Genomic DNA, 25,583 nt, shown 5'->3' on the forward strand with positions numbered 1-25,583 from the left:
TCTTCAAATATTTGATTTTGCTGGCCTGAAGTATTGGCAATGGGGTTTCATTTTAAGTTTCTCAAGTGATTATACTCGGCGGAATCATGAGTGGGGAATCAAGCTGCTGAAGGAAACCTTAAACTATGTCTACTCCACCAAGGAAGTCTTGGTCATCGGAGCTAAAGAAAAGGGTTATTTGCTTGGAAAAACGTAAGAAATGCATCTATCAATAACAGAGGCCTGAGAAGAGAAAATGCTCTTGAGTTGCATCAACACAAAAGAAAAGCCTTCCTTTCTGGGAGATCTGTGGACTCACCCCTCTGACAGATTTAAATACCTGACCTATAACTTTCTTTCTTGATCTCTAGATCTGAACTTTGGAAAACCTTCCTGGTTCAGTGTCTTTTTTTTTGTTTTTTGTTTTTTGAGACAGGGTTTCTCTGTGTAGCTCTGGATGTCCTGTAACTCACTCTGCAGACCAGGCTGGCCTCGAACTCAGAAATCTGCCTTCCTCTGCCTCCCAAGTGCCGGGATTAAAGGCGTGCGCCACCACTGTCCGGCCCCGGTTCAGTTTCTATACAGGAAGATAGAGAGCTGGATCTTCCCAGACCTGCCTTGCTGCTCAGCCTTTCTGGCAGACTGCCTACTCAGATAGATTAAGGAACCTGGGCAGTCAGGAGGTACAGTAGATGTTCCATTATCCAGAGCTTGTGCAGAGCACATATCTACCTCACTCCTCTGTTTGTGAAACAGGCAGAAGTATGCTTTGAATTCAACATATTTTCAAAATGAACCCTAGTCATGGACCCCATTAGAGTTTTTATATAGCACACTTTGAAGCAGACGCTATGGCATAGTTGTTTCTGCACAGTTTTCTTTTTTTGTCATCTCATATTTCCATGGAAACCGTGGGGTTTGAATGATCGATGTGGCAGTAACTATTTTCATGTGTGATTATAGTACCTGTTCTTTTAGAAGAAAAGACTTCCCATGGGGTACCATAATCAATAGTGAGCTTCAGTGCAGAAATGACTTACAACGAAGCTCTCATTTTTTTTTGGGGGGGGGTAGGTAATTTTACCAAACACATCTAAGGAGCCAACACTCTTATATTTGCTTAGACTACGTAGTTTCAGTTGCTTTATTCTACCACTAGAGAGTCTGTTGACATCAAGGAGAAGGGATTCTAGTTATATTTATTTTATGGAAGAAACTGTAAAACTTCATGAAGAATTGGAAGTGTATTTGTGAGAAGCATACTTAATGACTTATCAGAGTGTCCTGGGAGGAACCTTGTGGACTGTTCTCACCTTTTGCCTGCTTTGAAGCCAGAATAGCATGGTCTCTATGGCCCTCCTCAGCTTAGCATTGCCTGATATCAGGATGGCTGCATGTCCAGAAGGACAAGCTGCCATCATCCCTATACAAATCATCACTCCCCACTTATTGTGCCATAGCATCAGTAAGGGTATTGATATTAAAGCAGCACAGAATGACACCACGTAAAAACAGAAAAAGGAGATCAGAAATATGATGGCTCTGATGTGGGCCTCAAGGCTGGGGTCACGAGAGCCGCTGGTTTGGGACTTCATAGTCCTCATGTGACTCCCCAGGGAGATAACCAGCACTCCAGAGGAAACCAGGAAAGCTAGAGAAGGGGGGACAGAGCCCACATTGCAGAAGATAAACGAGTAAAAGAAATTGAGTTTTGCAATTTGCAAACTGAATTCTGTGCTGTTCAAGTGCAGTAGAGATGTGGCCATGGAGTGAGATCTGCAAAAAAAGTCCCACAAACAAAGGGCAGTGCAGATGCAGGAGAGAAGAAGAGCAACTAGAAGCATCTGGAGAAATCTCCTGGAGACCCAGCTTGCTACGTGGAATGGAAAGGTGTGAGAGAAGCGGACAATCTTGGAGCAGTAAAGGAGACTGAGGCAGGCAGCCAGCCAGAGGCTCACTTGGTTTGCAATCATCCAGAGAGTGAGGATGGCTTGGTAGTTGTGGCTCAGTGGGTCTTTCATCTGCTGGAAGCAGGCGAGCTGAATAGCATCCAGAAGCAAAAGGCCCTGCAGGAAAAGCCGAGTGATGCTGAGACACAGCAGTGCGATGTCACAGTTGTTCAAGGGCTGCTTTTTTACCACATCCCAAACATTTACCAAGACAATGAAGGCGTTGGCCAGGATTCCCACTGCAAACTCCATGGCTGAAAGGAACAGAAATGAAATCTTGGCTTCATAGGACACAGTTAAGACGGGAGTCAGACTCAGCATGATGCCCTTTCTCTGGTTAACTAATCTAAAACTCCAATTTCACCCACCAGAGCAGGAAAGGGTATCTTTTGAACGGAGAGCTTTCCTTCGCAAGGATTCCAAATCTTGCCCAGATTTTCCCCTTATGAACACAAATCCCCAATAGGAAACCTGGAGGGGATGTTGTCACTTTAGAGTATCTTGTGATTTGGCATGAAAGCTTATGGTAAGGGAGGAGTAATGATGGGCCTACCTCTTGGATAATGCAAAAGCTTTAATAAATCCAGGTGTTACCTACCCAACAGCCCCGCCTCCATCCCTAAGTCATATTGCAGCAACGGGAATGTAAACAAGATTGAGTTTCAGTTCCCTAACCAGGCAGGGTCTGGTTTTACATGCCCACATGGACTTGTATGCACAGAGAAGAGGAGGATTTGTTTATGGGCCCAGGGACACTGCCTGTAGGCAAAACAGATCCTATAAGTGAATTAGGCTTTGAAATGGGGTCTCTTCACATTTGCATTTCTCATTTCACAACTGAGGCCTCACCTACTATAAATATACTTTAATATGATTAGGTGACTGTTCCTATCCAAGAAATCTTAATCCTTACCCTTCATAATGTACAGCCAATCCAATCTACATAGCCTGGACCCCAGTTGAGGAAAGGGGCTACCCACTCATTCAAAATTTTTTACCCAGAATTGCTCCTGTCTAAAGGAGATTCAGGGACAAAGAGTGGAGCAGAGACTGAAGGAAAGGCCATCCAGAGACTGCCCCACCTGGGGATTCATCCCACATGCAGCCACCAAACCCAGATACCATTGCTGATGCCAAGAAGCACTTGCTGACAGGAGCTTGGTATAGCTGTCCCCTGAGAGGCTCTGCTAGAGCCTGATCAGTACAGATGGTGGTGGTGGTGGTGGTGGTGGTGGTGGTGGTGGTGGTGGTGTGTGTGTGATGTTTGTAGCCAACCATCGAACTGAGCATGGGGATCCCTGTGGAGAGCCTTTTGGGGTGCCGCTTAGTAGGAATCTGACATTGGCCAAGGACAAGGAAATGGGCTTCAGGCAGGAATCTGACATTGGCCATGACAGGGACATAAGCTCAGGCAGGAATCTGGCATTAGGGCATGATAAGGAAGTATGTTTTAGCAAGAATCTAACTTTAGGCTATAATAGGGAAGTAGGGTAAGGCAGGAATTTTAATCTTAGGTTGTAACAAAAGAAGTAGGCTTCAGGCAAGATTTTGGGCTTGGACACGGAAGTGGGCTCGAGTATTTTGGTCATTATGACAAGTCCTTTTAAACAACTGTCATGGGAGTAATCATGGGACTCTGCTTACTGCCTTGTTAGTTCCTTATTGTCTTGCCCTTAATACTTTCATCTAGTTAAAATGGTATAAAAAGTGGATTGGGAAAATTAAATTTGCCTTCAGTCTCAGAATTGACTGGGGTCATGCTATAATGTTGCCTAACTGTCCTTCTTTTTCTTTTTAATCCTTACTCCCGCACTGGAGAACCTGTTGACTGGCTGAGCTGGCTTGGTCAGATCCCAATGGAGGAGTTAGGGAAAGGACTAAAGGAGCTGAAGGAGTTTGCAACCCCATAGGAAGTACAACATTTTATCAACCAACCAGAACCCCTAGAGCTCCCAGGGACTAAACCACCAACCAAAGAGTACACATGGAGGGACCCATGGCTTCAGATGCATATGTAGCAGAGGATTGTTGGATCTGGCATCAATGGGAGGGAAGGCCCTTGGTCTTGTGAAAGCCCAATGCTAAGTGGTGAAGTGGGAGTTGGTGGGTGGGTGGAGGAGTCTCCTCATGGAAACAGAAGGGAGGAAGGGGTAGGGGGTTTGTGGAGGAGAAACTTGGAAGGATGGGTAACATTTGAAATGTAAATAAAATAACTAATAAAAAAGAATTAAATCAGCTGGGCATGGTGGCGTATGCCTTTAATCCCAGCACTTGGGAGGCAGAGAGGCAGAGGCAGAGGCAGAGGCAGAGGCAGAGGCAGAGGCAGAGGCAGAGGCAGAGGCAGAGGCAGAGGCAGAGGCAGAGGCAGAGGCAGAGGCAGAGGCAGGCAGATTTGTGAGTTCAAGGCCAGCCTGGTCTACAAAGTGAGCTCTAGAACAGCCAGGGCTATACAGAGAAACCCTGTCTCACCCCCCCCCCCCGCCAAAAAAAAGAATTAAATCAATGGGGCAGAGGTGAAGAGAGGTCAGGAAAATCACAGTAAAGCCCAGAGAAAATAAGCCAATGGAGACTATATGGAAACTGCTGTTCATATGTAAACATATGCTGTTCATTTTACTTAGAGGGAATGACCAAATGAGCACAGATTGTAAACATATATGAAAGAAACAATTTGATCTTAAAAGGATAGACCATTGGTAGTAAACAGACTGGGTGGTGGCATCCTGAAGGAGAAAGGGTATCCATGGTGAAAAGCAGGAAAGGCAGAGAACAGCACTTCAAGGGGAATAGAGGAAAAGAGGTTGTTTTACAAACTGAGGGAGCTGGGCTAGCCTGTAGCAGGAAGCAAGGTTGGAGGGAAAAGTTCAGGCTATGCAGGGGGCCAAAATGACTTCTTTGGCTTTTGTTGAGTTAAAATATAAAATGGTCAATGACTGGTTCTCTTCCCAACTTGTCCCCATCCACACATGGAGATACGCTTCAGTCATTTTCCTAGGGTCAGGCAGATGTAGTATGGCTTGGGTCATACTCATGAGAAAGGTGGAATACCATCTCTCAGCAAGTGTGAATACTGGGAATGAACCTCTGCATCTCTGTTGTTATGGGGACACTTAACCCTACCTGGGATACCACATGATACCACGGGAAATTGGGATCCCCTCTTATTGTTAGTCTCTTTAATAAGAGAGTAAGAACAGACTCAGGAGGAAGCTTGAGGACAATTTTATTAGATTTAAAAGAAAAACCCTTGGGCAGGGAGCTGTGGCATTAAGGAAGCTGGAGAATAGGAAGAGAAAACTATGCCCTTTGTTAGCACATGGTGGAAGATGGTAGTGGTGAACAGCTACAGATGACAAGAGTAGGTAAGCTCAGAGTGTCCAGGGAAGCATGCCCAGTCCACAGCCAGTATCCAAGAAAAATGAATAAATAAAAAGAAAAGAAAACGAAAAAGAGTGTAGAGGAGAAGAAGAAGAAGAAGAAGAAGAAGAAGAAGAAGAAGAAGAAGAAGAAGAAGAAGAAGAAGAAGAAGAAGAAGAAGAAGAAGAAGAAGAAGAAGAAGAAGAAGAAGAAGAAGAAGAAGAGGAGGAGGAGGAGGAGGAGGAGGAGGAGGAGAAAACGGTTACAGATTTCCAAGTTAGAAAAGCAGTCAGGCTTAACACAACTACACGGTTATAGCTCCATAAGCTGCTGACACTGAATCTGGGTAGGGTAGGGAAGAGAAGGCACATCATATTGTTAAGGAACATCGTATTATTAAGGAAATCATTCTTCCTCCAGCCTCTTCTGGTAACAGGACCCAAGTCAGCCTTCCCAGGAGCTGCTTTCTACTAGGTAGCTGACAGGTGTAGCTGCATTAGCTTATGTTTTGTGTAGTTTAGGCCAGACATAAATTTCATTCTTTTGACCAGGAAGACATAGCCTTTCACTAGTAGCCCTCAATAGAAATCCTGTTCCTGCTCCTAAAATGATTAGCTAATTCCCATCTCCTATTCTAATCACAATTTCCATATATATCACATATTACAAAGGACTAAAATTAGGAGTTCATAATCTTCTCATCCTAGCCTCTCCCTTACAAGCCCTTTCCACCATTACCTCTTCCATTCTCCTCAGAGAAGGGGAAGCCTCCAATTGGATACCACCCCACACAGAGACATTTGGTCCCAGCAGGGCTAAGCACATTCTCTCCAATTGAGGCTTAACCAGGCAGTCCAGTTAGGAGAATGGGATCCAGTGGCAGGCAACAGAGTCAGAGACAGCCCTTGCTCCAATTGTTAGGGGACTCACATGAAGACCAAGTTGTACATCTGGGGGCCTAGGTTCATCACATGCATGTTCTTTGGTTGGTGGGCCAGTCTCTGTGAGCTCTCCCCTGGGCCCAGGTTAGTTGACTCTGTAGGTCTTCTTGTGGTATCGTTGACACCCCCCTCCCGGCTTGCTGAATTCTATCCCCCACTCTTCTATATGACTCCCCAAGTTCTGCCTGGTGTTTGGCTGTGGATCTCTGCATTTGTTTTCATCTGCTGCTGGATGAAGCCTCTCAGGATACAGTTATGCTAGGTTCCAGTGTGCAAGCATAGCAGAGTATCATTAATAGTGTCAGGGGTTGACTCTCTCCCCTGGGGTGGGTCTCAAGTTGGGGCAATTATTGGTGAGTCGTTCCCTCAATCTCTGCTCCATATTTATGCCTGTGCATCTTGAAGGCAGGACAACTTTTGGATTGAAGGTTTTGTGGGTGGGTTGATGTCCCCCTTAGTCCACTGAAAGCCCTGCCTGGCTACAGAAGGTGACCACTTCAGCCTCCATATTCAGCTATTAGTAAGAATCTCTGCTAGGGAAAGGAAGAGGTGGGGGGGTGCTGCCACCGGGATATAACGTTAATAAAAAATAAATTATTGTGAAAAATAGATAATTTGAGATAAGTAAAATATCATTTTACTTTATATGTCATTTTAAATAAAATATATTATGTATTTATTCAATCTATGTATTTGATTTACCTAACTTATACACTGTTTTATACATTTTAATTACAAGTTTGAAAGGCAAAAAACAAAACAAAGCAAAAAAAAAAAACCAAACTGAAACAAACAAACAAACAAACAAACCAAACCAAACCAAACCAAACCAAACCAAACCAAACCAAACCAAACCAAACCAAACCAAAACAAAACAAAACAAAACAAAACAAAACAAAAGAGTAGTTCATAATCCTGCCACTTGCCAAGACATTCCCCATTGCAGGGAGCCAGGCTCAAAGTCCCTCTAACATTGATGAGTCCCACTAGGTGGCGCCAAACCACTGTGACTTCTAGAATTCCCAGTTTCCTGGTCCTGAGCGCTTGCCCCAGGCATTTATTTTTAGTACAGTCATAATATGCTCCCATATTTTAACTAACTGAAACTTTAGACTCCACTTAATGTCTTACGGCACATTCAATTTTCTTTAATTTCAAATTTCCTTGCAAATTCTACTTATAATTTGCTAATGAGACAGCAGAGGCTTCCGAAAGGTCAAATGATCAAATATCTTGGCCAAAGTCACCAAACACAAACGTGAGAAGCTAGGATTCAGTATTGGTATTCCTTCTCAAAGTGAGAAGGATGCCCTGCCTTGATAGGTGAGGAAGTCTGGCAGAATTCTTTGCTCTCAGTCGTCTTTTAATATATATATCTGGAGGGGCTTGGGTGCAGAATATCTGTAGAGATGGCAAACAAGCTATTGGGAAACAACCTCAGGGAGGTAGAGGAAGGAGAGAGAAAGTCTAACTCAATGCTCAGGAGAGTTGGAAAGCTGAATCTGAGTAGGTTCATTTCTCTTCAAGAGACCATTATTATGGCTAAGGAAAAAAAAAAACAGGAGAATCTCACTAGACTTACTGAAGCAACATGTTTGTCTTCATACAAGGTCAGCATAGGTATTAGTAAAATAAGACATTGAAAAGAAAAATCTGCAGGTTTCCTTCAGACGGATCTGGGATGAGGTCTTTTTTTATCGCCTCTTCTGGATGACCTGCGTCTTCTTAGCTGTCATTCTTCTGTTTACACAATGGGTGTAGTGCTGCCATAGCTGAATTCAGACTTCTGTTAAGAACTAACAAATAAGTTAGGAACTAACCTGTTGTATAGTCATTTAGAAGGCACCCAGCCCATGCTCTTTTGTTGGTGGCTTAGTCTCTGTGAGCTCTAAGGTGTCTGGGCTAGGTAATACTGTTGGTCTTCCTATGGGGTTGCCATTTCTTTCAGCTCCTTCAACCCTTCCCCTAACTCTTCCATAGGGGTCCCCAACATCAGTCCAATGGTTGGCTGGAAGTATCTGCATCTGTCTCAGTTAGGTACTGGTAGAGTCTCTAAGGGGACAGCCATGCTAAGCTCCTATTTGCAAACACAAGATGCCATCAGCACTAGTTTCAGGGTTTGGTGCCTGTTCATGGGATGGATCCCAAGTTGGGCCAGTCACTGGATGCCCTTTCCTTTAGTCTCTGCTCCATCTTTCTCCCTGCATTTCCTTTAGACAGGAAAAAATTTGGGTCAAAAAAATTGAAGATGGGTGGGTGGCTGCATCTCTCCACTGGTACCCCTGTCTATCCACTGGAGGTGGTCTCTTCAGATTCCATCTTCCCAGTGTTGGGCATTTAGGCTAAGATTATCCCCACTGACATCTCCACTGAGTCCTGGGAGCCTCTCACATCCCAGGTCTCTGGGACTTTCTAGAGGTTCTCCCCACCTCCAACTCCCCACAGCTGCATATTTCCATTCATGCTCCTGGTTCTCTGGGCTTCTCTCCTGTCTCCCCCCCCCCCATACCTGATCCTGCCCCCTTTTCTCTCCTCCTCCCCTCTCCCATCCTGGTCCTTTCCCACTTCCTCCAGTGATTATTTTGTTCCTCCTTCTAAATGGTATTGAAGCATCCTCACTTGGACCTTACTGCTTGTTAAACTTTATATGGTCTGTAAGTTTCATCTGTACCTTTTAGCTAATATCCACTTATCAATTAGTTCCAATTTTCTGAGGAAGCTCCAGATTGATTTCCAGAGTGGTTGTACCAGTTTGCAATCCTACCAGTAATGGAGGAGTGTTCTTGTTCTCCACATCCTTGTCAGCATGTGCTGTCACTTGAGTTTTTAACTTAGTCATTATTACATACCATGCATGTCCTTTTGAGACTGGGTTACCTTGCTCAGGATGATATTTTCTAGCTCCATTCATTTTCCTGCAGAATTCATGATGTCCTCATTTTTAATGGCTGAATAATATCCCATTGTGTAAATGAACCACATTTTCTGTAGCCATTATTCTGTTGAGGGACATCTAGGTTGTTTCCAGCTTCTGGCTATTACAAACAAGACTTCTATGAACATAGTGTAGTGTGCTCCTTGTGGTATGGTGGAGCATCTTTTGGCTATATGTCCAAGAGAGGTATAGCTAGGATTTTAGGTAGAACAATTTCTAATTTTGTGAGGAAGCTCCAGACTGATTTCCAGAGTGGTTGTACCAGATTGCAATCCTACCAGCAATGGAGGAGTGTTTCTGTTCTCCATATCCTTGTCAGCATGTGCTGTCACTTGAGTTTTTAACTTAGCCATTTTGATCAGAGTAATGTGGAATCTCAGGGTCATTTTGATTTGCATTTTCCTGATGACTAAGGATGTTGAATATTTCTTTAAATACTTCTCATCCATTTGAAATTTCTCAGCTGAGAATTCTTTGTTTAGCTTTGTACCCCAGTTTTAAATTGGGTTATTTGGTTTATACAGAGAGCAGATTAATCAATGGAATGGAATTGATGACCCAGAAATAAACCCACACACTATGGACACTTGATCTTTGACAAAGAAGCAAAAGCCATACAGTGTTAGAAAGAAAGCATTTTCAACAAATGGTGTTGGTCTAACTGGTGGTCTGCATTTAGAAGACTGCAAAATGTTCCATATCAATCACCCTGTATAAAGCTCAAGTCCAAGTACATCAGGGACTTCAACATATATTGATCTACACTGAAAAGATAAACTGAATCTAATAGAAAATAAAGTGGGAATTAGACTTGAAGTCATTGGCACAGAGGAAAATTTCCTGAACAGAACACCAATGGCTCAAGCTCTAAAATCAACAATTGACAAATGGGACCTCATGAAACTGAAAAGCTTCTGTAAGGCAAGGTCAATGTCAATAGGACAAAATGGCAACCAACAGATTGGGAAAAGATCTTTACTAACCCTACATCCAATGGAGAGCTAATATCCAAAATATATACAGAACTCAAGAAGTTAGAATCAAAAAAAAATCTGATCAAAAATCAAAAATCAAATAACCCCATTAAAAAATGGGGCTCAGAGCTAAACAAAGAATTCTCACCTGAGGAATACCGAATGGCTGAGAAGCACCTGAAAAAATGTTCAGCATCCTTAATCATTAGGGAAATGCAAATCAAAACAACCCTGAGATTCCACCTCACACCAGTCAGAATGGCTAAGATCAAAAATTCAGGTGACAGCAGATGCTGGTGAGGATGTGGAGAAAGAGGAATACTCCTCCATTGTTGGTGGGATTGCAAGCTTGCACAACCACTCTGGAAAAAATATGATTCTTAAGAAGAAGAACTTGTATGCTGGGCAGTGGTGGTGCACACCTTTAATCCCAGCACTTGGGAGGCAGAGGCAGGCAGATTTCTGAGTTCGAGGCCAGCCTGGGCTACAGAGTGAGTTTTAGGACAGTCAGGGCTATACAGAAAGAAGTAGAACTTGTTATTCTCCATGTTAACTTACAACATCAGAAACCTAAAGGTACAGCCCCATAGTCTGCATTTACCAAGCCATCTGGGAGATTCTGATGCACACTGCACACTTACATTTGAAAAGCACTAAGATTTAAGGAGGAAAAGAATTTTACCAGGAGCTCAGCAATAACCAGTCTCTCTGCAGGAACTAGAACATGGCTTTCATACTGGACCTTTCTTCAAGATCCATGTTGTGTTTTTCTTTTTTTTAATTGGATATTTTATTTACTCACATTTCAAATATTATCCCCTTTCCCGGTTTCCCCTCTGGAAACCCCCTATCCAACCCCCTTCTATGAGGGTGCTCCCACACCCACCCACCCACTTCTGCCTCCCTGCCCTGGCATTCCCCTAAACTGGGAGCATCAAGCCTTCACAGGTCCAAAGGCCTCTCCTCCCACTGATGCCCGACAAGGCCATACTCTGATACATATGTGACTAGAGCCATAGTTCACTCCATGTGTTCTCTGGCTAGTGGTTTAGTTTCTGGGAGCTCTGGGGGGTCTAGTTGGTTGCTACTGCTGTTCTTCTTATGGACTGCAAACCCCTTCAGTTCCTTCAGTTCTTTTTCTAACTCTTCCATTGGGCACTCCGTGCTCAGCCAATGGTTGGCTGTGGGCATCTGTCTCTGAATTTGTCAGGTTCTGACAGAAGCTCTCAGGAGACAGCTACATCAGGCTCCTGTCAGCAAGCACTTCTTGGCATCCACAATAGTGTCTGGGTTTGGTGTCTGTATATGGTATGGATCCCCAGGTGGGGCAGTTTCTGGATGGCCTTTCCTCTAGTCTCTGCTCCACACTTTGTCTCTGTATTTCCTCCTGTGAGTATTTTGTTCACTCTTCTAAGAAGGATTGAAGTGTCCACATTTTGTTCCTCCTTCTTCTTGAGCTTCATGTGGTCTGTGAATTTTATCTTGGGTATTCTGAGCTTTTGGGCTAATATCCACTTATCAGTGACTGCATATCATGTGTGTTCTTTTGTGATTGGGTTACCTCATTCAGGATGATATTTTCTAGTTCCATCCATTTGCCTATTCTTCATAGAATTCGAAAGAGCAATTTGAAAATTCATTTGGAATAGCAAAAAGCCCAGGATAGTGAAAACTATTCTCAATCATAAAAGAACTTCTGGGGGAATCACTATTCCTGACCTCAAGCTATATTACAGAGAAATAGTCATGGAAACTGAATGGTATTGGTACATAGACAGGCAGATAGATCAATGGAATAGAATTGAAGACCCAGAAATGAACCCACACACCTGTGGTTACTTGATCTTGACAAAGAAGCTGAAACCATCCAGTGGAAAAAAGACAGTATTTTCAATAAATAGTGCTGGGTTAACTGAGGTCAGCATGTAGAAGAATGCAAATCGATCCATTCTTATCTTCTGTATAAAGCTCAAGTCCAAGTGAATCAAGGACTTCCACATAAATCAGATACCCTGAAACTAATAGGAGAGAAAGTAGGGAAGAGCCTTGAGTACATGGGCACAGGAAAATTTCCTGAACAGAACATTGATGGCTTATGCTCTAAGACTAAGAATCAAATGGGATCTCATAAAATATCAAAGCGTATGTAAGGCAAAGGACAGTGTTAATAGGATAAAGTGGCAACCAACAGATTGGGAAAAGATCTTTACCAATCCTACACCCCATAGAGGGCTAATAGCCAATATATACAAAGAACTCAAGAAGTTAGACTCCAGAGAACCAAATAACCCTATTAAAATGGGGTGCAGAGCTAAACAAAGAATTCTCAACTGAGGAATACTTAATGGCCGAGAAGCACCTAAAGAAGTGTTCAACATCTTGAGTCATCAGGGAAATGCAAATCAAAACAACCCTGAGACTCCACCTCACATCAGTCAGAATGGCTAAGATCAAAAACTCAGGTGACAGCAGATGTGGCAAGGATGTGGAGAAAGCAGAACACTTCTCCATTGTTGGTGGGATTGCAAGCTTGTACAACCACTCTGGAAATCAGCCTGGCAGTTTCTCAGAAAATTGGACATAGTACTGAGGACACAGCTATACCACCCCTGGGCATATACCCAAAAGAATCCCCAACAAGGACACATGCTCTGCTATGTTCATAGCAGCCTTATTTATAATAGCCAGAAGCTGGGAAGAACCCAGATGTCCCTCAACAGAGGAATGGATACAGAAAATGTGGTACATTTACACAATGGAGTACTACTCAGCTATTAAAAACAATGACTCCATATTGTATTCTTAGCCATAGGAATTATTTGTCATTCACTTGAATGCTTTAAAAATGAGATTCAATGGAGCTGGAGAGATCCTTTGGTGTTTAAAATGACTTGTTCTTCCAAAGGAACTGAGTTTGTCTCCCAGCACTCATGTCAAGTGACTCACAACCACCTGTCTCTTCAAGCCTGCTTCTGGCCTCTGCAGGTTCTCTTTCATGTACATGTGACATTTACTCATACAAGCATACATACATGTCACACATAGACACAAATAAAAATATAACTTCACAAACCACTTTGACTCTGTGTGGTAGTACATGTCTTTAATCCCAGCTCTCCAGAGGCCAATACAGGCATATCTCTGTGCCAGCCTACCTGGTCTACATTGTGAGTTCTAGGCCAGTCAGAGCTGCACAGTGAAATTCTGACATAGATCGATGACCAATAGATAGATATTCAGTTAGAGATGGAAGAATCTTGATTGGTTTTGAATATTTTAGAGTTCCCAGTGTCCTTAAAAGCTCTCTGGCTTATTGCTCTTATGTGAGGTATGTAACAGTGAAGGGAATGTAGTGTGAGTTTTATTCTTGTCAAACCAGACATAGTGTGGAGGCAGTAGTCTGCAGCAGTTAAGGTTGGAGCACATGGTTAGCCCAAGCAGGGTCTCCCTCTGCTTCATTACTGACAGCCTCTTTGTTTGTTGGATACATGAACTTTCCCAAGTAGAAAGAGGATATCTATTTCTTTTCTCCCACCTAATAGCTGATGATATGCAAAGAATAATTTGGCGAGACTTCTTAGAAAGTCCTGACACCTTTCTTTTTGTGTGGAAACTTGGCTGCTATGATTGGAGACACCCATGAGAGGAAAGACAAATGTCAAGCACTCACCCTGATACCTTAGATCCCTCAGATCGCAGAACAACTGAATGCAGACCAGCAACTGCTGTCTTCCAGGCTCTTCATCGTATGATACATGAAAAGTCCCTGTCTTTGAGCCATGATGTTTGAGTCACTATTACTGGAAGATGAATGCTAATACTAACTAATCTGATATGCAGTCTTGCCCTTGGAACTCAAACCTTCAGAGGGGAAACAGGGATCGAGAGAAGAGGGAGAGTAGGCGAGACAGAGGAGATCCATTGCTCAAATATTTGTAGAAGGAGAGAAACAAGAGGTACCTTGTGTTTAAGAAGTGTCTGAAATGTAACTATTACAGCATGTGAAACCAGGAAATGGAATGAGGAGATAAATTTGATTCCTAAGTTTGCCTGTCACAATGAATCAGAAAAAATGAGGAACATGAGTAGAAATAAAAGATGCCTTCAGTTCTTCCATTTTAAAGCATATGACTTCATCACACATAACTGTCAAAGGGATGTGGACAGAGCCATACTAGTATGCTGTGAAGTTAAGGATTCTCTCTCACCTAGCTCTTATTTTACTCTGTCCTTTACCCCCAATTACTAATTAATCCTTCTTCCAAATTTCTCAAGGTCTTATGTGCAGATAGCATGGAGATGCTATAGTTGTCACATAGTACAGACTTCAGTTGTGTGTTCTTGGACTAGGTGCTATGCAGCCAGTAATGATACCAACATGAAACCTTAAGATTAGGGGCATAAATAGACTCACTTTCCTTGGCAGGGGCTGTGGGTAGATGTGGTTCCACATTTTGCCCAGCTGCTGTGCTGTGGAAACTCCGCTGGGCAGAGAAAATCCGCAGATACGCCAAACTGCATTTATCAGTAGGGTGCAGGGTTTGAGGGAAGGACCAATACACTGCTCAGGGGGTGGGAAAACATAGTCTCAGATATAAGAGGCAGAAGCTGGGGTGCCCTGACTCTCTGGGCATCCAGTCGCCACTTGAAATCACACAAAAGAGTCAGGAATGGAGGGTCAGGGGTCCAGGGGCCTGCAATGAGGCTGGGTCAAGGCTTCTCAGACTCCTGGAAATACAGACACTACTGGAAATCACAGAAGAGCCAAGAATAGAGGAGGCCCATGGGCTGAAGATGAGCCCAGGGCTAGGGGTGGGGAGGATGGGGAACTCTGGCTTAGTTCGGCAGTGGTGAATGTCTGGGAGCACAGAGGGCATTCTGAGGGAGACTTAGGCTATGGCTCCATAGAGGAAGGCTTTCTCCATGCTCCCCATTTATTGACTGCTCATCATGGAAAATGGGTGCATACTATCTCCTTAGGGTGGACCAGAGATTAAATACCTCTTGCAGGAAGGAATGTCCGGAAAGGGAAGCTTATTGTCTAAACCCTCAGGACCTCTAGATACGTCATTAGCATGGAGAACTCTGTTCTGATTTATGTGACCATAGTTCACATTCCTATGTAGGGAGTGTGGTCACGTGATAGGGGTCTGGTCAGAGGCAGGTGAAGCTCCTGCCCCAGGGCTTCCAACCCTTTCAACCTTACCAAATTTCCTAGCACAGTCCATTGTCCCACAGGTAGGGATTCCTTTTAAAAGAAGCTGGGCATTTTCCAAGTTTCTCTCTGGCACATGGTTATGAACTAAAGGGAGGAGGTTTTATTAAAACTAATAGAGCTACACTACCATGGGTGGTTACGAACTCTGCCCAGGTCTCTCACAGATTGTAAGGTAAAAGGCCAGGGAACACGGTAGCACTCATCCTTTGAGAGGTCTTTGTCTAACTGACATGGAGTTAGTTCAAGCAAGAAACAGTGTGGCCGTGGTGAGTCCCAGAGAGAAGTATGGGAGAGAGAAGCACTCTAGGAAAGGGGGCTGGGTCAGAGAAAAGGACACATCCGCAGATTCCATACATGGCTGTTCAACACTATTTGTGAACTTAGACAGTGTACCTTTACATTGGATTAGCTGTCCATCCATGGTATGAGGATGGAAGGAAGTACAACTATCAAAGACCATTTAGAGGAAATCATACATATTTACTTATGGTCATTGTCTTAGTCAGGGTTTCTATTCCTGCACAAACATGATGACCAAGAAGCAAGTTGGGGAGGAAAGGGTTTATTCAGCTTACTCTTCCACATTGCTATTCATCACCAAAGGAAGTCAGGACTGGAACTCAAGCAGGTCAGAAAGCAGGAGCTGATGCAGAGGCCATGGAGGGATGTTCTTTACTGGCTTGCTTCACCTGGCTTGCTCAGCCTGCTCTCTTATAGAACCCAAGACTACCAGCCCAGGAATGGTCCCACCCACAAGGGGCCTTTCCCCCTTGATCACTAATTGAGAAAATGCCTTACAGTTGGATCTCATGGAGGCATTTCCTCAACTGAAGCTCCTTTCTCTGTGATAACTCCAGCTGTGTCAAGTTGACACAAAAATAGCCAGTACAGGGCTTTTCCCCCTTGATCACTAATTGAGGAAATGCCTTACAGTTGGATTTCATGGAAGCATTTCCTCAACTGAAGCTCCTTTCTCTGTGATAACTCCAGCTGTGTCAAGTTGACACAAAATTAGCCAGTACAGTCATATTTACTACCATGTTTTTGTGATTCAAAGTTGATAGATATTTCTTCAACAATCTTATTCTAAAATTGAATCAAAATGAGAATGTATTAGGCAGTTCCCACTATGCAATAATATACCCCTCAGGACATATGCATTTTACTTTAAATATGAAACACACACACACACACACACACACACACACAGAGTCCAAATAACTCATAGGTTTTGGTGGAGATTTGGAGGTTCTGCAATTGCAGATGATTATAATATCCAGAAAAACACAAGCAGCTGGGGATGTGTGGTTCACAGGATAAACTGGAGTGGTAAAGTTTTAGCAGAGATATTGGTTTGTACTGGGTGAAAGAAGACCACTTGAGCCTGTCAGAGGAGGACTAACAGGGATCTTTTACTTACATGGCTTGGTAATATTCAGCAACAGCAACAGAAACACACGTGCTCCCACTTGGAGCAATGAGAACGATAGCATAGTAATGTTTGTATGAAGAATCAGAAGAGTCCCATGAAGGTGACTCAACTCATCAACTTCACAGAAATTAGAAAAACACCGCCACTTCTCTCTGCTTTTGGTTTTTATACTAGTCTGTTTTCAGTTGATAAATTAAATACTGAGGAAAGTTGTTATTATTATTATTTTAAAAACTAGGTCTATTTAGCTCACAGTTTTGAGGGATTGAAGTCTAAGCAGTATGCTGCTGGGTCTGGCTGGGAGTTGGGGCCTGGGTTGGCTCTATTACATCATGGCAGATAGCAGGAACTTTTACAGGAAGGAGAAATTACTCTGTGTGACGGAAAGCCAAAGCCCAAGGAAGGGGCAGCTAGACTTCTGTACTAACTGTCATCAGAATTAACCAGACTCCTGTGAGATGTGCATTATTTCTTTGCAAAGGCAAGATGTTCAGTGGCCCACTCCCCAGGCCCCGCTTCTCACAGGTCCCATGGCTTCCTTTCAGAGCACAGTAGCGTCCCTTACTGGACAAACTATATCCAAGCCACAGCAGATGTTTGAATTGTCTTATTACTGTTGTTCTTTGTTTATCTTTTCAATTTTCCTTGGGACAAACATGTACTTAAACGCTTTATATTCTGTTTCCCAGCAGTGTGACAGGATCCACAGACCTACTGCCCAGCAAGACCATGCATATTTCATATCTCCAATCCAAATGTGTGGGTGGAGAATCCACTTAGGGAGTTTGAATCACCTGTTTAGTGCTGGTTGTCTGGGTTGTGATCCTAAGGTTAGGGTTATGTTGAGCTGCCCTTGCAGGAATGGACTGTTCGGGGCTGGGAGTGTGTACATCTCAGTAGGGTGAAGAAGCCACAGAGAAAATAATGGGAGTTTTCATATAAGATCTGAGTTGGAGGGAGGAAGCCATCTCTGGATACTGACAGTAGAATCTGATAACTGGTAGAATTCACGGGTTTATGTTCTGGAGACCTGGTAACAAATGAATGTTGAATTTGTTGAATGCAAAGACCAATTTTTAATCTTAAAGGCACTTTTCTAGATTTACTGACTGTAGACTTTATGAGCCTTGGATTAATAGGTTAAAATCAGGGCAGCGGGTGTGGCACCGAGTGACCTTTAGCAGATGCCTTTTCCTCTTTCCTCATTTATTGATAGGGTTTAAAATACTTGCCCTGTCCCATGGGTCTGTTGTTATCTAATAGATGATGCAGATTAAATGTCCTGAAAGCTGCAAGGTGTCGTGTACAGATGCAGAGTTTTATTATGAACACGTGAGTATTGGTTAACGTATTATTGTAATGCCCCTCTCCTTGATTCCTGCGTGCACATGCTCTTATCTGTGCCCAGGGGTGGGGAATGACAAAGGCAGTATAAAATGGTGGAACAGTAGGCATTTCACAACACGAGGAAATTCTGCAACCCTCTCTGTGGGTTGTTTATATCCTCACCTTCCTCTAACATTTCTGGGCAGAGAAGACTGCTTCTCACTTTAATTCCTTTTCTCCTTGTCCAGGTGGCCTGTGATGTGACTGTCTCGGCTTCCGTGAGGAACAAAGGTAGGGAAAGATCTCAGCGTTAATAAAGAGAAACAGTGGACCGTGCGTGGAGGAAACTGTTTCAAGAGGCAGAGGGCAGATGGAGTTGGTTTGAGCACGTGTGTGTGTGTGTGTGTGTGTGTGTGTGTGTGTGTGTGAGAGAGAGAGAGAGAGGGTGGTATGGGTTGGGATGGGTGTGGTATCTAGCTTTTGACTTCTTCCACTATCCTGTAGAATTAGCTTAGTCTGTGATAGGATGATTCTCATCCATGTATCTATTCCAGTTTCCAGTGAGGGGAAACCTTTTAAGCTCAGGTTAATGGTGGGTATTTGGAGACTAACAAATCAGAAAAATAGCTCTGTGTTGAGCTTTTTAAAGGAGATTGGAACCCAGGGCCATGCACATGATATTCACTCTATCACTGAGCTAGATCCCTTAGTTATTGGTTTCATGAGACAGGGTTGCAATATATATATATATAGCCTTGGCTGGCCACAGGCTTGTGATCTCTTGCCTCTTCTTCCTGAGTACTGGAATTATAGGTGTGCACTACAGGAAGACTGGAGAAAAACAGTTCTTAACAGAACATCAGCTTAGATACTTCTTAGTGACATTTTACTTTCACAATAATAATAATAATAATAATAATAATAGTAGTAGTAGTGATAGTATAAGAGGGCTGGGAAATTTACATTCCACATCAGCTACTAATTATCTCAGATTTGGTTAAAAACTTGTGTTTATATTATAACCCATAATTTATAGGTGACAAAAGTTTCAGAAACTCACAGTAACTGACTGAGATATACAGAAAGTATAGAGACCATTTGCACGGGCTCATTTCATTTCAAATCCCATGATTTTTATGACACAACATCCCACCTGGAGACTTCTAAACAGTCATTTAGTGATGTAACACTGAATTACTCTTCAAAAAACTATTTGCTTTTATTTAAATGCTGTACTCCACAGCTTCAGACTGAAGGAATGGCTTCAGATGTGTGAGTTACTCTCAGCTTATAGCTGGTAGACTGTATACTGGTGAGAATAGTGTTTATATAAGCCTGCTTTAACTTGGAAGGGAGAGCACAGAAGATACTGCAAGGAGGAGAAAGAATACGGAAAGGGCTTTCCTGGCTCTCTGGGCTCTTTATCAGATTAAGCCCTCTTAGGGCTTTGTCTGTGATAGTGAGTTGGAAGAAACTCACCTAACAGAGCCTCAGTGGGTACCCAGGGGTCTGCTATGCACGGAAGGAAATCCTTGTGGAAAAGGAGATATGAGAAAAGCAACAAGAATATGTGCTTGCTATGACATATGATTATGTTAAATGGTCACACGAACCCTCTCGCTTCTTTCTCATTGTCTTTAACATTTTGCCAATCGACATACCTTGCACATCTTCCAGGGTTCCTCATCCAGATACATTTGCACTACTGGGAACCATGGGAGACAGAGAGGTCATATTTTGAATTAAATACTAAAACATTTGATGTGTTACATGGTTGGGCAAGTTGTTGTAGGTGCTCCATGTTTCTCATCTTGAGGGATAAGAGTACCCATTTTATAGTCTGAGGAAGAAATGGAGAAAATATTTGAGTCATTTAGTATAATATGGGCTATAGGGGTCCCTCTATCAGTGTTGAATTCTGATGGTACCTCATTTACAGTACACAAAAGTTATACACTGAATTGCACTGTGTAGAGAAGTGGGTCATTACTATAGTTTCTGTCACTGCAAGTGGAGAATAGCCAAGGGGCCAATGCTTGATTTAGATGTGGCAATCTGATCAGTGAGTGCATATCATGTGTGTTCTTTTGTGATTGGGTTACCTCACTCAGGATGATATCCTCCAGATCCATCCATTTGCCTAGGAATTTCATAAATTCATTCCTTTTAATAGCTGAGTAGTACTCCATTGTGTAAATGTACGACATTTTCTGTATCCATTCCTCTGTTGAGGGACATCTGGGTTCTTCCCAGCTTCTGGCTATTATAAATAAGGCTGCTATGAACATAGTGGAGCATGTGTCCTTCTTACAAGTTGGAAGCCACTCTGAGTGTTGGCCCAAGGGGTAGAGGAACTGTCCTATCCTGTTACATATTCCTTACAGTTAAAGATCTTCATAGCTCTTAATGAGCCATGTTTTCACGACATCTATAAGGCCAAGGCTATGTCACTCGGCAGAAAAAGACTCAAAACATCCTAGTACTTGTTCCTTGGACCTGCCTGAGTTGTCTTTTAAATCAAGGGCTTGGAGCAGAATTTTCTAAATCTTACTATTGCTATAATGAGACAAAGTCACACATGCCAATATTAAGTGTAAGCCTGGTGTGAAATAGATGTTCCATCTTTTTCTTGCTGTGTTCAGAATCATGAGTTATGCTTGACAGAGAGGTTGACACAGTGAAAGAAGAAGCCCACATCTTGGCAGAGCATCAGTCTCACATCAGTCTCACAGTAATTGTAACATCAACTTCTACCTGCATTGCTTTATTTTATATGTTTTGGCAAGGTACCACTTTTTATCACCATTTAAGTTAAGGAGATAGACTTACTTACCCAAGCTCCTGCTTTAGCAAGCAGACCTGGGCTTTGAACTCAGATCTAGACCTTTGCTGCTGTTTTGGTTAGCTGCAAAACAAACCTCACAACATTTCTGGGCCTTGGTTTCCTCATCTATAATAGGAGGGGCCTATATTTGTGTACTGTTACTGGGATATTATTCTGGCCTCCATTCCACTCTTCAGTAATTCTGTTCTATGTGAAATGAATTCAGATGGGACATTCAGAGCATAGTGTGTGTTATCCAGGTACATAAGGTAGGTTACATAGGTACATAAAGTACTCTTGAAGGATGAGAGTGACAATGGCTAAAGGGACCATTGTCACTTTAGCCTTAGAATAAAGCACTCCCAGTGTGAGGATAATTCTTAGGGAGTCAGCTGTGTAGGCTACACTCTCCAGGGATGAGAATGGCCAATAGTCAGTCAAAGGCATCATAGTCTACACTCCTTGTGTTTATAAATCTCTACTTCCTGAATTCTTTAGAATAGAAGGCTCATTAGCTGTTGGTCCGTTGGTTCTCTGTGAAGGTTGATTCCTGACAAGATTTTCACAATAAATGGTGATAGGAGAAACTGAAGGATAAGGAACTGAGTTTATAAAAAAGATAAAAATGATTCCATTTTGATTGTTCCAGGCTTTTATGATGTGACCAGGATGAGAGATGGTAACATTTGATTGGGTTGTTGATATAGCTCATAATCATGATTTATTTTTGTCTCAATATTTCCTGACCCTTTAGTGGTCCACCCAAGCAGATCAGTGTAAGGGGTGATTAAGCAGGGCTTTTAAAATGGTGCTTAGTAAAAAAGAAAAAAAAGATTTAAACTTTTAAATTTTCAATGTCATAGAGTAAGATCTTTAACCCAATTACAAAAGAACACATATGATATACACTCACTGATAAGTGGATATTAGCCCCAAAACTCAGAATACCCAAGATATAATTCACAGACCACATGAACCTCAAGAAGAAGGAAGAACAAAGTGTGGGTCCTTTGGTCGGGAGCAAATACAGAGACAAAGTGTGGAGCAGAGACTGAAGGAAAGGCTGTTCAGAGACTGTCCCACCTGGGGATCCATCCCATATACAGTCATCAAACCCAGACACTATTGTGGATGCCAAGAAGTGCATGCTGATAGGAGCCTGATATAGTTATTTCCTGAGAGGCTCTGCCAGAGCCTGACATATACAGAGGTGGATGCTCACAGTCAACCATTGAACTGATCACAGGGTCCCCAGTGGAGGAGTTAGAGAGAGGACTGAAGGAGCTGAAGGACCCATAAGAAGAGCAACAATATCAACCAACCAGAGCTCCTAGGGATTAAACCACCAACCAAGAAGTGCACATGGAGGGACCCACGGCTCCAGCTGTATATGTAGCAGAGGATGGCCTCATCAGGTGTCAATGGGAGAAGAGGCCCTTGGACCCGTGAAGGCTCAATGTCTCAGTGTAGGGGAATGTGAGGGTGGGGAGGTAGGAGAGGGTGGGTGGGTATACACCCTCAAAGAAGCAGGAGGTGGTGGAATTCGATAGGGGGCTTTGGGGGGGGGTAAATAGGGAAAGGGGTTAACATTTGAAATGTAAATAAATAAAATATTTAATAAAAATGAATTATAAAAATACATAAATTACTAGAGAATAAAATAAAAAACAGGGTTAAAAATAAAATCCACACTGAAAAATTATTAAGGTCAATAGACATCAAATTACTCAGATATATTTTCATAAAAGCCTTCCTACACATCTTTGATTCTGCTCTTATTTCTTCAAGGACTGGTATCCCAGGTTTATGAATTACATGTGAGGCAGTCATTGAGGAGGACTCTGCCCTGCCTAGAGAAAACATACCCAGTGGTAAAGGAGGCTTCTGCACCTATAATCTGTAGACATAAACCAGAGAACTTGGTGAACTTGGAAGGAGCAAATAATTATATACTCTTTGTTAATTCCTAACTGACATTTAGCATTTCTGTTCAGTACAAATGCTGGCTGCAAACCACAGTAGTGTTAAGCAGTACTTGTGACTTTAGTCCAAGAGGTTATATTACCTCATATGGTTAAGATAATATTGAGAGATTGTTAATACTTAATACTTCTTTGAAATAGCAATCATAATTAAACATATTGTTCTACCATTAGTCAAAATGCCATTAATTAAAATTGTTATTGTAATTAAAATTCATTATATTTTTTCTTTGTATACCTTTTGAATATTTTACCTATACATTTAAAAACAGCTCTAAGCATATCCAGATATGAGGTTGCCAAAGGATCTCCATAGCAAAAATCAATCTTAAGAATATTTTCATGGTCTTAAGATCAAAGTACTTTGATAACATTTTCAAGACAATTTTCTTCTATTACAAATGAACAGACTAGTGAGTTATTGTTGCCAAGGAGTTCCTGAGAAGTTGATAATCTCTGAGAGAAACCAGAGTTATTCTTGGATTCCAGACCAGTTATTTTTCTTTCTCTTTTACTGTCTACAAATTTAGTTAGCTTTGCTATTTTAACAGACACCTTAAAGGTTCTGAGGGCTAAATAAACTCACAAAGGAGAAAAAAAAAATGTGTCATGGCCTCGACTTCTTGCCCTAAGGTCTTAGAGATGTTCTTCATAGAGCAGTGGTTCTCAGCCTTCCTAATGCTGCAATATTTTAATACAGTTCCTCATGTTTTGAAGACATCCAATCATAAAATTATTTTTTATTGCTACTGTTATGAATCATAATATAAATACCTGTGTTTTCTGAAGCTCTTTGGTGATCTCTATGAAAAGATAATTTGACACCTCCCCTCTGCCCATAGAAAAAGGTTGTCACCCTCAGGTAGAGAATGGAAGATTGATTACTGATTAACTAACAGTCTGGGTCTTGGAAATGAAAGCTTGCCTGTGATTTGCATTCAAAGGTCATTTACATTTTCCCAATTGGCCAGAAAGCTGTCACCAGCCCTTGGATTGCTTTCTGTGAATTGCTCTCCTCAGCCTTTATTGCTAGGCCATTCTTCAGAACCACTGGGAGCAGCTGCAGCAGACAATGAGGTTTGTCTATGAAAGGCATATTCCTTTTTGGTTTCAGACTTGTGTGCAAGTGTGTGTGTACAGGTTGGCATGAATTTGTGCCAACCTTCTTTGGTCAAAGGGCCTTTGATACTTTGAACAAAACCAACCACCACCAAAATTATGCAAGCACACTTAAAATTTAACTCACTCATTTTTTTTTCCCTCTGGGGAAGCCTGCGTTTGACGTGTGTTTACGGATGCATTCCTCTGGATCCATGCAGGATCTGTAAGCCTGATTATAGATAAATCTATGTACTTGTGTATGATGGTCTTGAAGTGTGAAGAATAGTATCTGGAGTGAGATAGCAGACAGAAATTCAGATTCTTCAAACAACTTAGGAGAGATGAAGAAAAGGAGGACGATTGGGGGTGAGTGTGCAGCTTGGTGGGCCAATCATTTCTGAAAGGATATGGAGCGGTGGCCAAGGAATGGTAATTAGAGTATCTGTGATAGGCAGGACAAGGGAGGCGCTACCGTTTATGGGTTTGGTGGCTTTATTGATTGTATAAAAATTGTTTTAGTGAAGAGGCCAAGGAGATGTTACTATGTGTATCGTGATATCCAGAGGACTATCTGAGGGAGGGGTTAGGAGAGATCTCAGATGGAATTATAGGGAAGTCACAAAGAGAATCATGTATATTTAGACTGGCAGTTCTATGCGACACAGAATGGAAGTGCCCAGGGCAAGAGGAGAAGGCAAGGGATTGTTACTGGCTTCTTCCTGGTGACAGTTAATAGTTACTAAGTTGCTAAAGCCTACCTAGACAGTGGGTAGGTCTTTTCTGATTGGCCACAGAAGGCAGACGGTGTTACTACTGGGAAAAGGAAGAGACTAACTCCATGTTTTCACTGGAAAAGCTGCCAGGGTGTTCCCTGTGCTAGTGTGAACAGTGGGTCCAGTGTGCTCGGGGAACTCCTGATCTCTAACTGTTGTTCTAGCGTCACAGTACAGGACAGAGAGGACTTATGGGAAGTAAGGACCTTGGGTGCTACAGGGAGTGGTTCTTGGTCTGCTGTTCTGGGGAAGGTGCCTGCAGGAAGTGGAATGACATTTACTCAAGTGCCCTGAATTCAAGAAAGCCCATCACCATTTCACTCAAACTGATACCCCTGGCTTTAAACAGTCACTTCCTCACACTGAAGTTTTAATGAACTCTTGAGTTACATCACAGAGTGTTCATAAGCATGGAGCACTAAGAATGAGAGGGACCTAGAAGAAGTAATTTCCAAGTAAATTTGGTTCAGACCATAACAGACCATAATGGTGGGGGTGATAAGGAAGAGAAAGCCTTGTGTACCCTGGCTTGAAATAACAGGATACAGCCTCTTCAAAGAATGCTGAAAAACTGAGGTCGCATGTTAAGTGTTCTACCCCCCACCCCTTAGGTCACACACCCGGGTAGGATTAGATTTCTTCACTTAGCTAATTTTCCCCTTTCTATTCTCAAGTAGTCAGGAGATCTCAGGAAAACTTGCTAAATATTGCTGAACACCTCTGTGAAATAAGTGTGTTTGTTGGAGTTTTTTAAGCAAAGCAACTCTTTCTAGTTCTCTATAAAGCTTTTTA

At 42.5% G+C, this 25,583-nt stretch overlaps 2 protein-coding genes across 5 annotated transcripts in view; one reads left to right on the forward strand and one right to left on the reverse strand.

Moving 5' to 3' along the window:
* Positions 1–1,253: 1,253 nt before the first annotated feature.
* Positions 1,254–2,249, reverse strand: Tas2r38 (taste 2 receptor member 38). Its single transcript, XM_021165911.1, has one exon. It carries the CDS (start codon positions 2,247–2,249, stop codon positions 1,254–1,256), a length of 996 nt encoding a protein of 331 aa, XP_021021570.1.
* Positions 2,250–23,911: 21,662 nt separating this feature from the next.
* Positions 23,912–25,583, forward strand: part of Mgam (maltase-glucoamylase) — a 125,163-nt gene continuing 123,491 nt past the window's right edge. For 2 of the 4 annotated variants that reach the window (XR_003836916.1, XM_029478335.1), the window contains exon 1: positions 24,168–24,384. The gene's annotated coding sequence lies outside the window, so the exon portion shown is untranslated. Of the gene's footprint in view, positions 23,995–24,167; positions 24,385–25,583 lie in introns of those variants that run through there. The other 2 variants (XM_029478336.1, XM_029478337.1) reach the window with 2 other exon arrangements.

This window comes from Mus caroli, chromosome 6, assembly GCF_900094665.2.
Source record: "Mus caroli chromosome 6, CAROLI_EIJ_v1.1, whole genome shotgun sequence".
Classification (NCBI taxonomy): Eukaryota; Metazoa; Chordata; class Mammalia; order Rodentia; family Muridae; genus Mus; species Mus caroli.

Bases quoted from the DNA above. Each gene is read 5' to 3' on its own strand.
- Tas2r38 (XM_021165911.1), bottom strand. From the start codon at position 2,249: ATGCTGAGTCTGACTCCCGTCTTAACTGTGTCCTATGAAGCCAAGATT.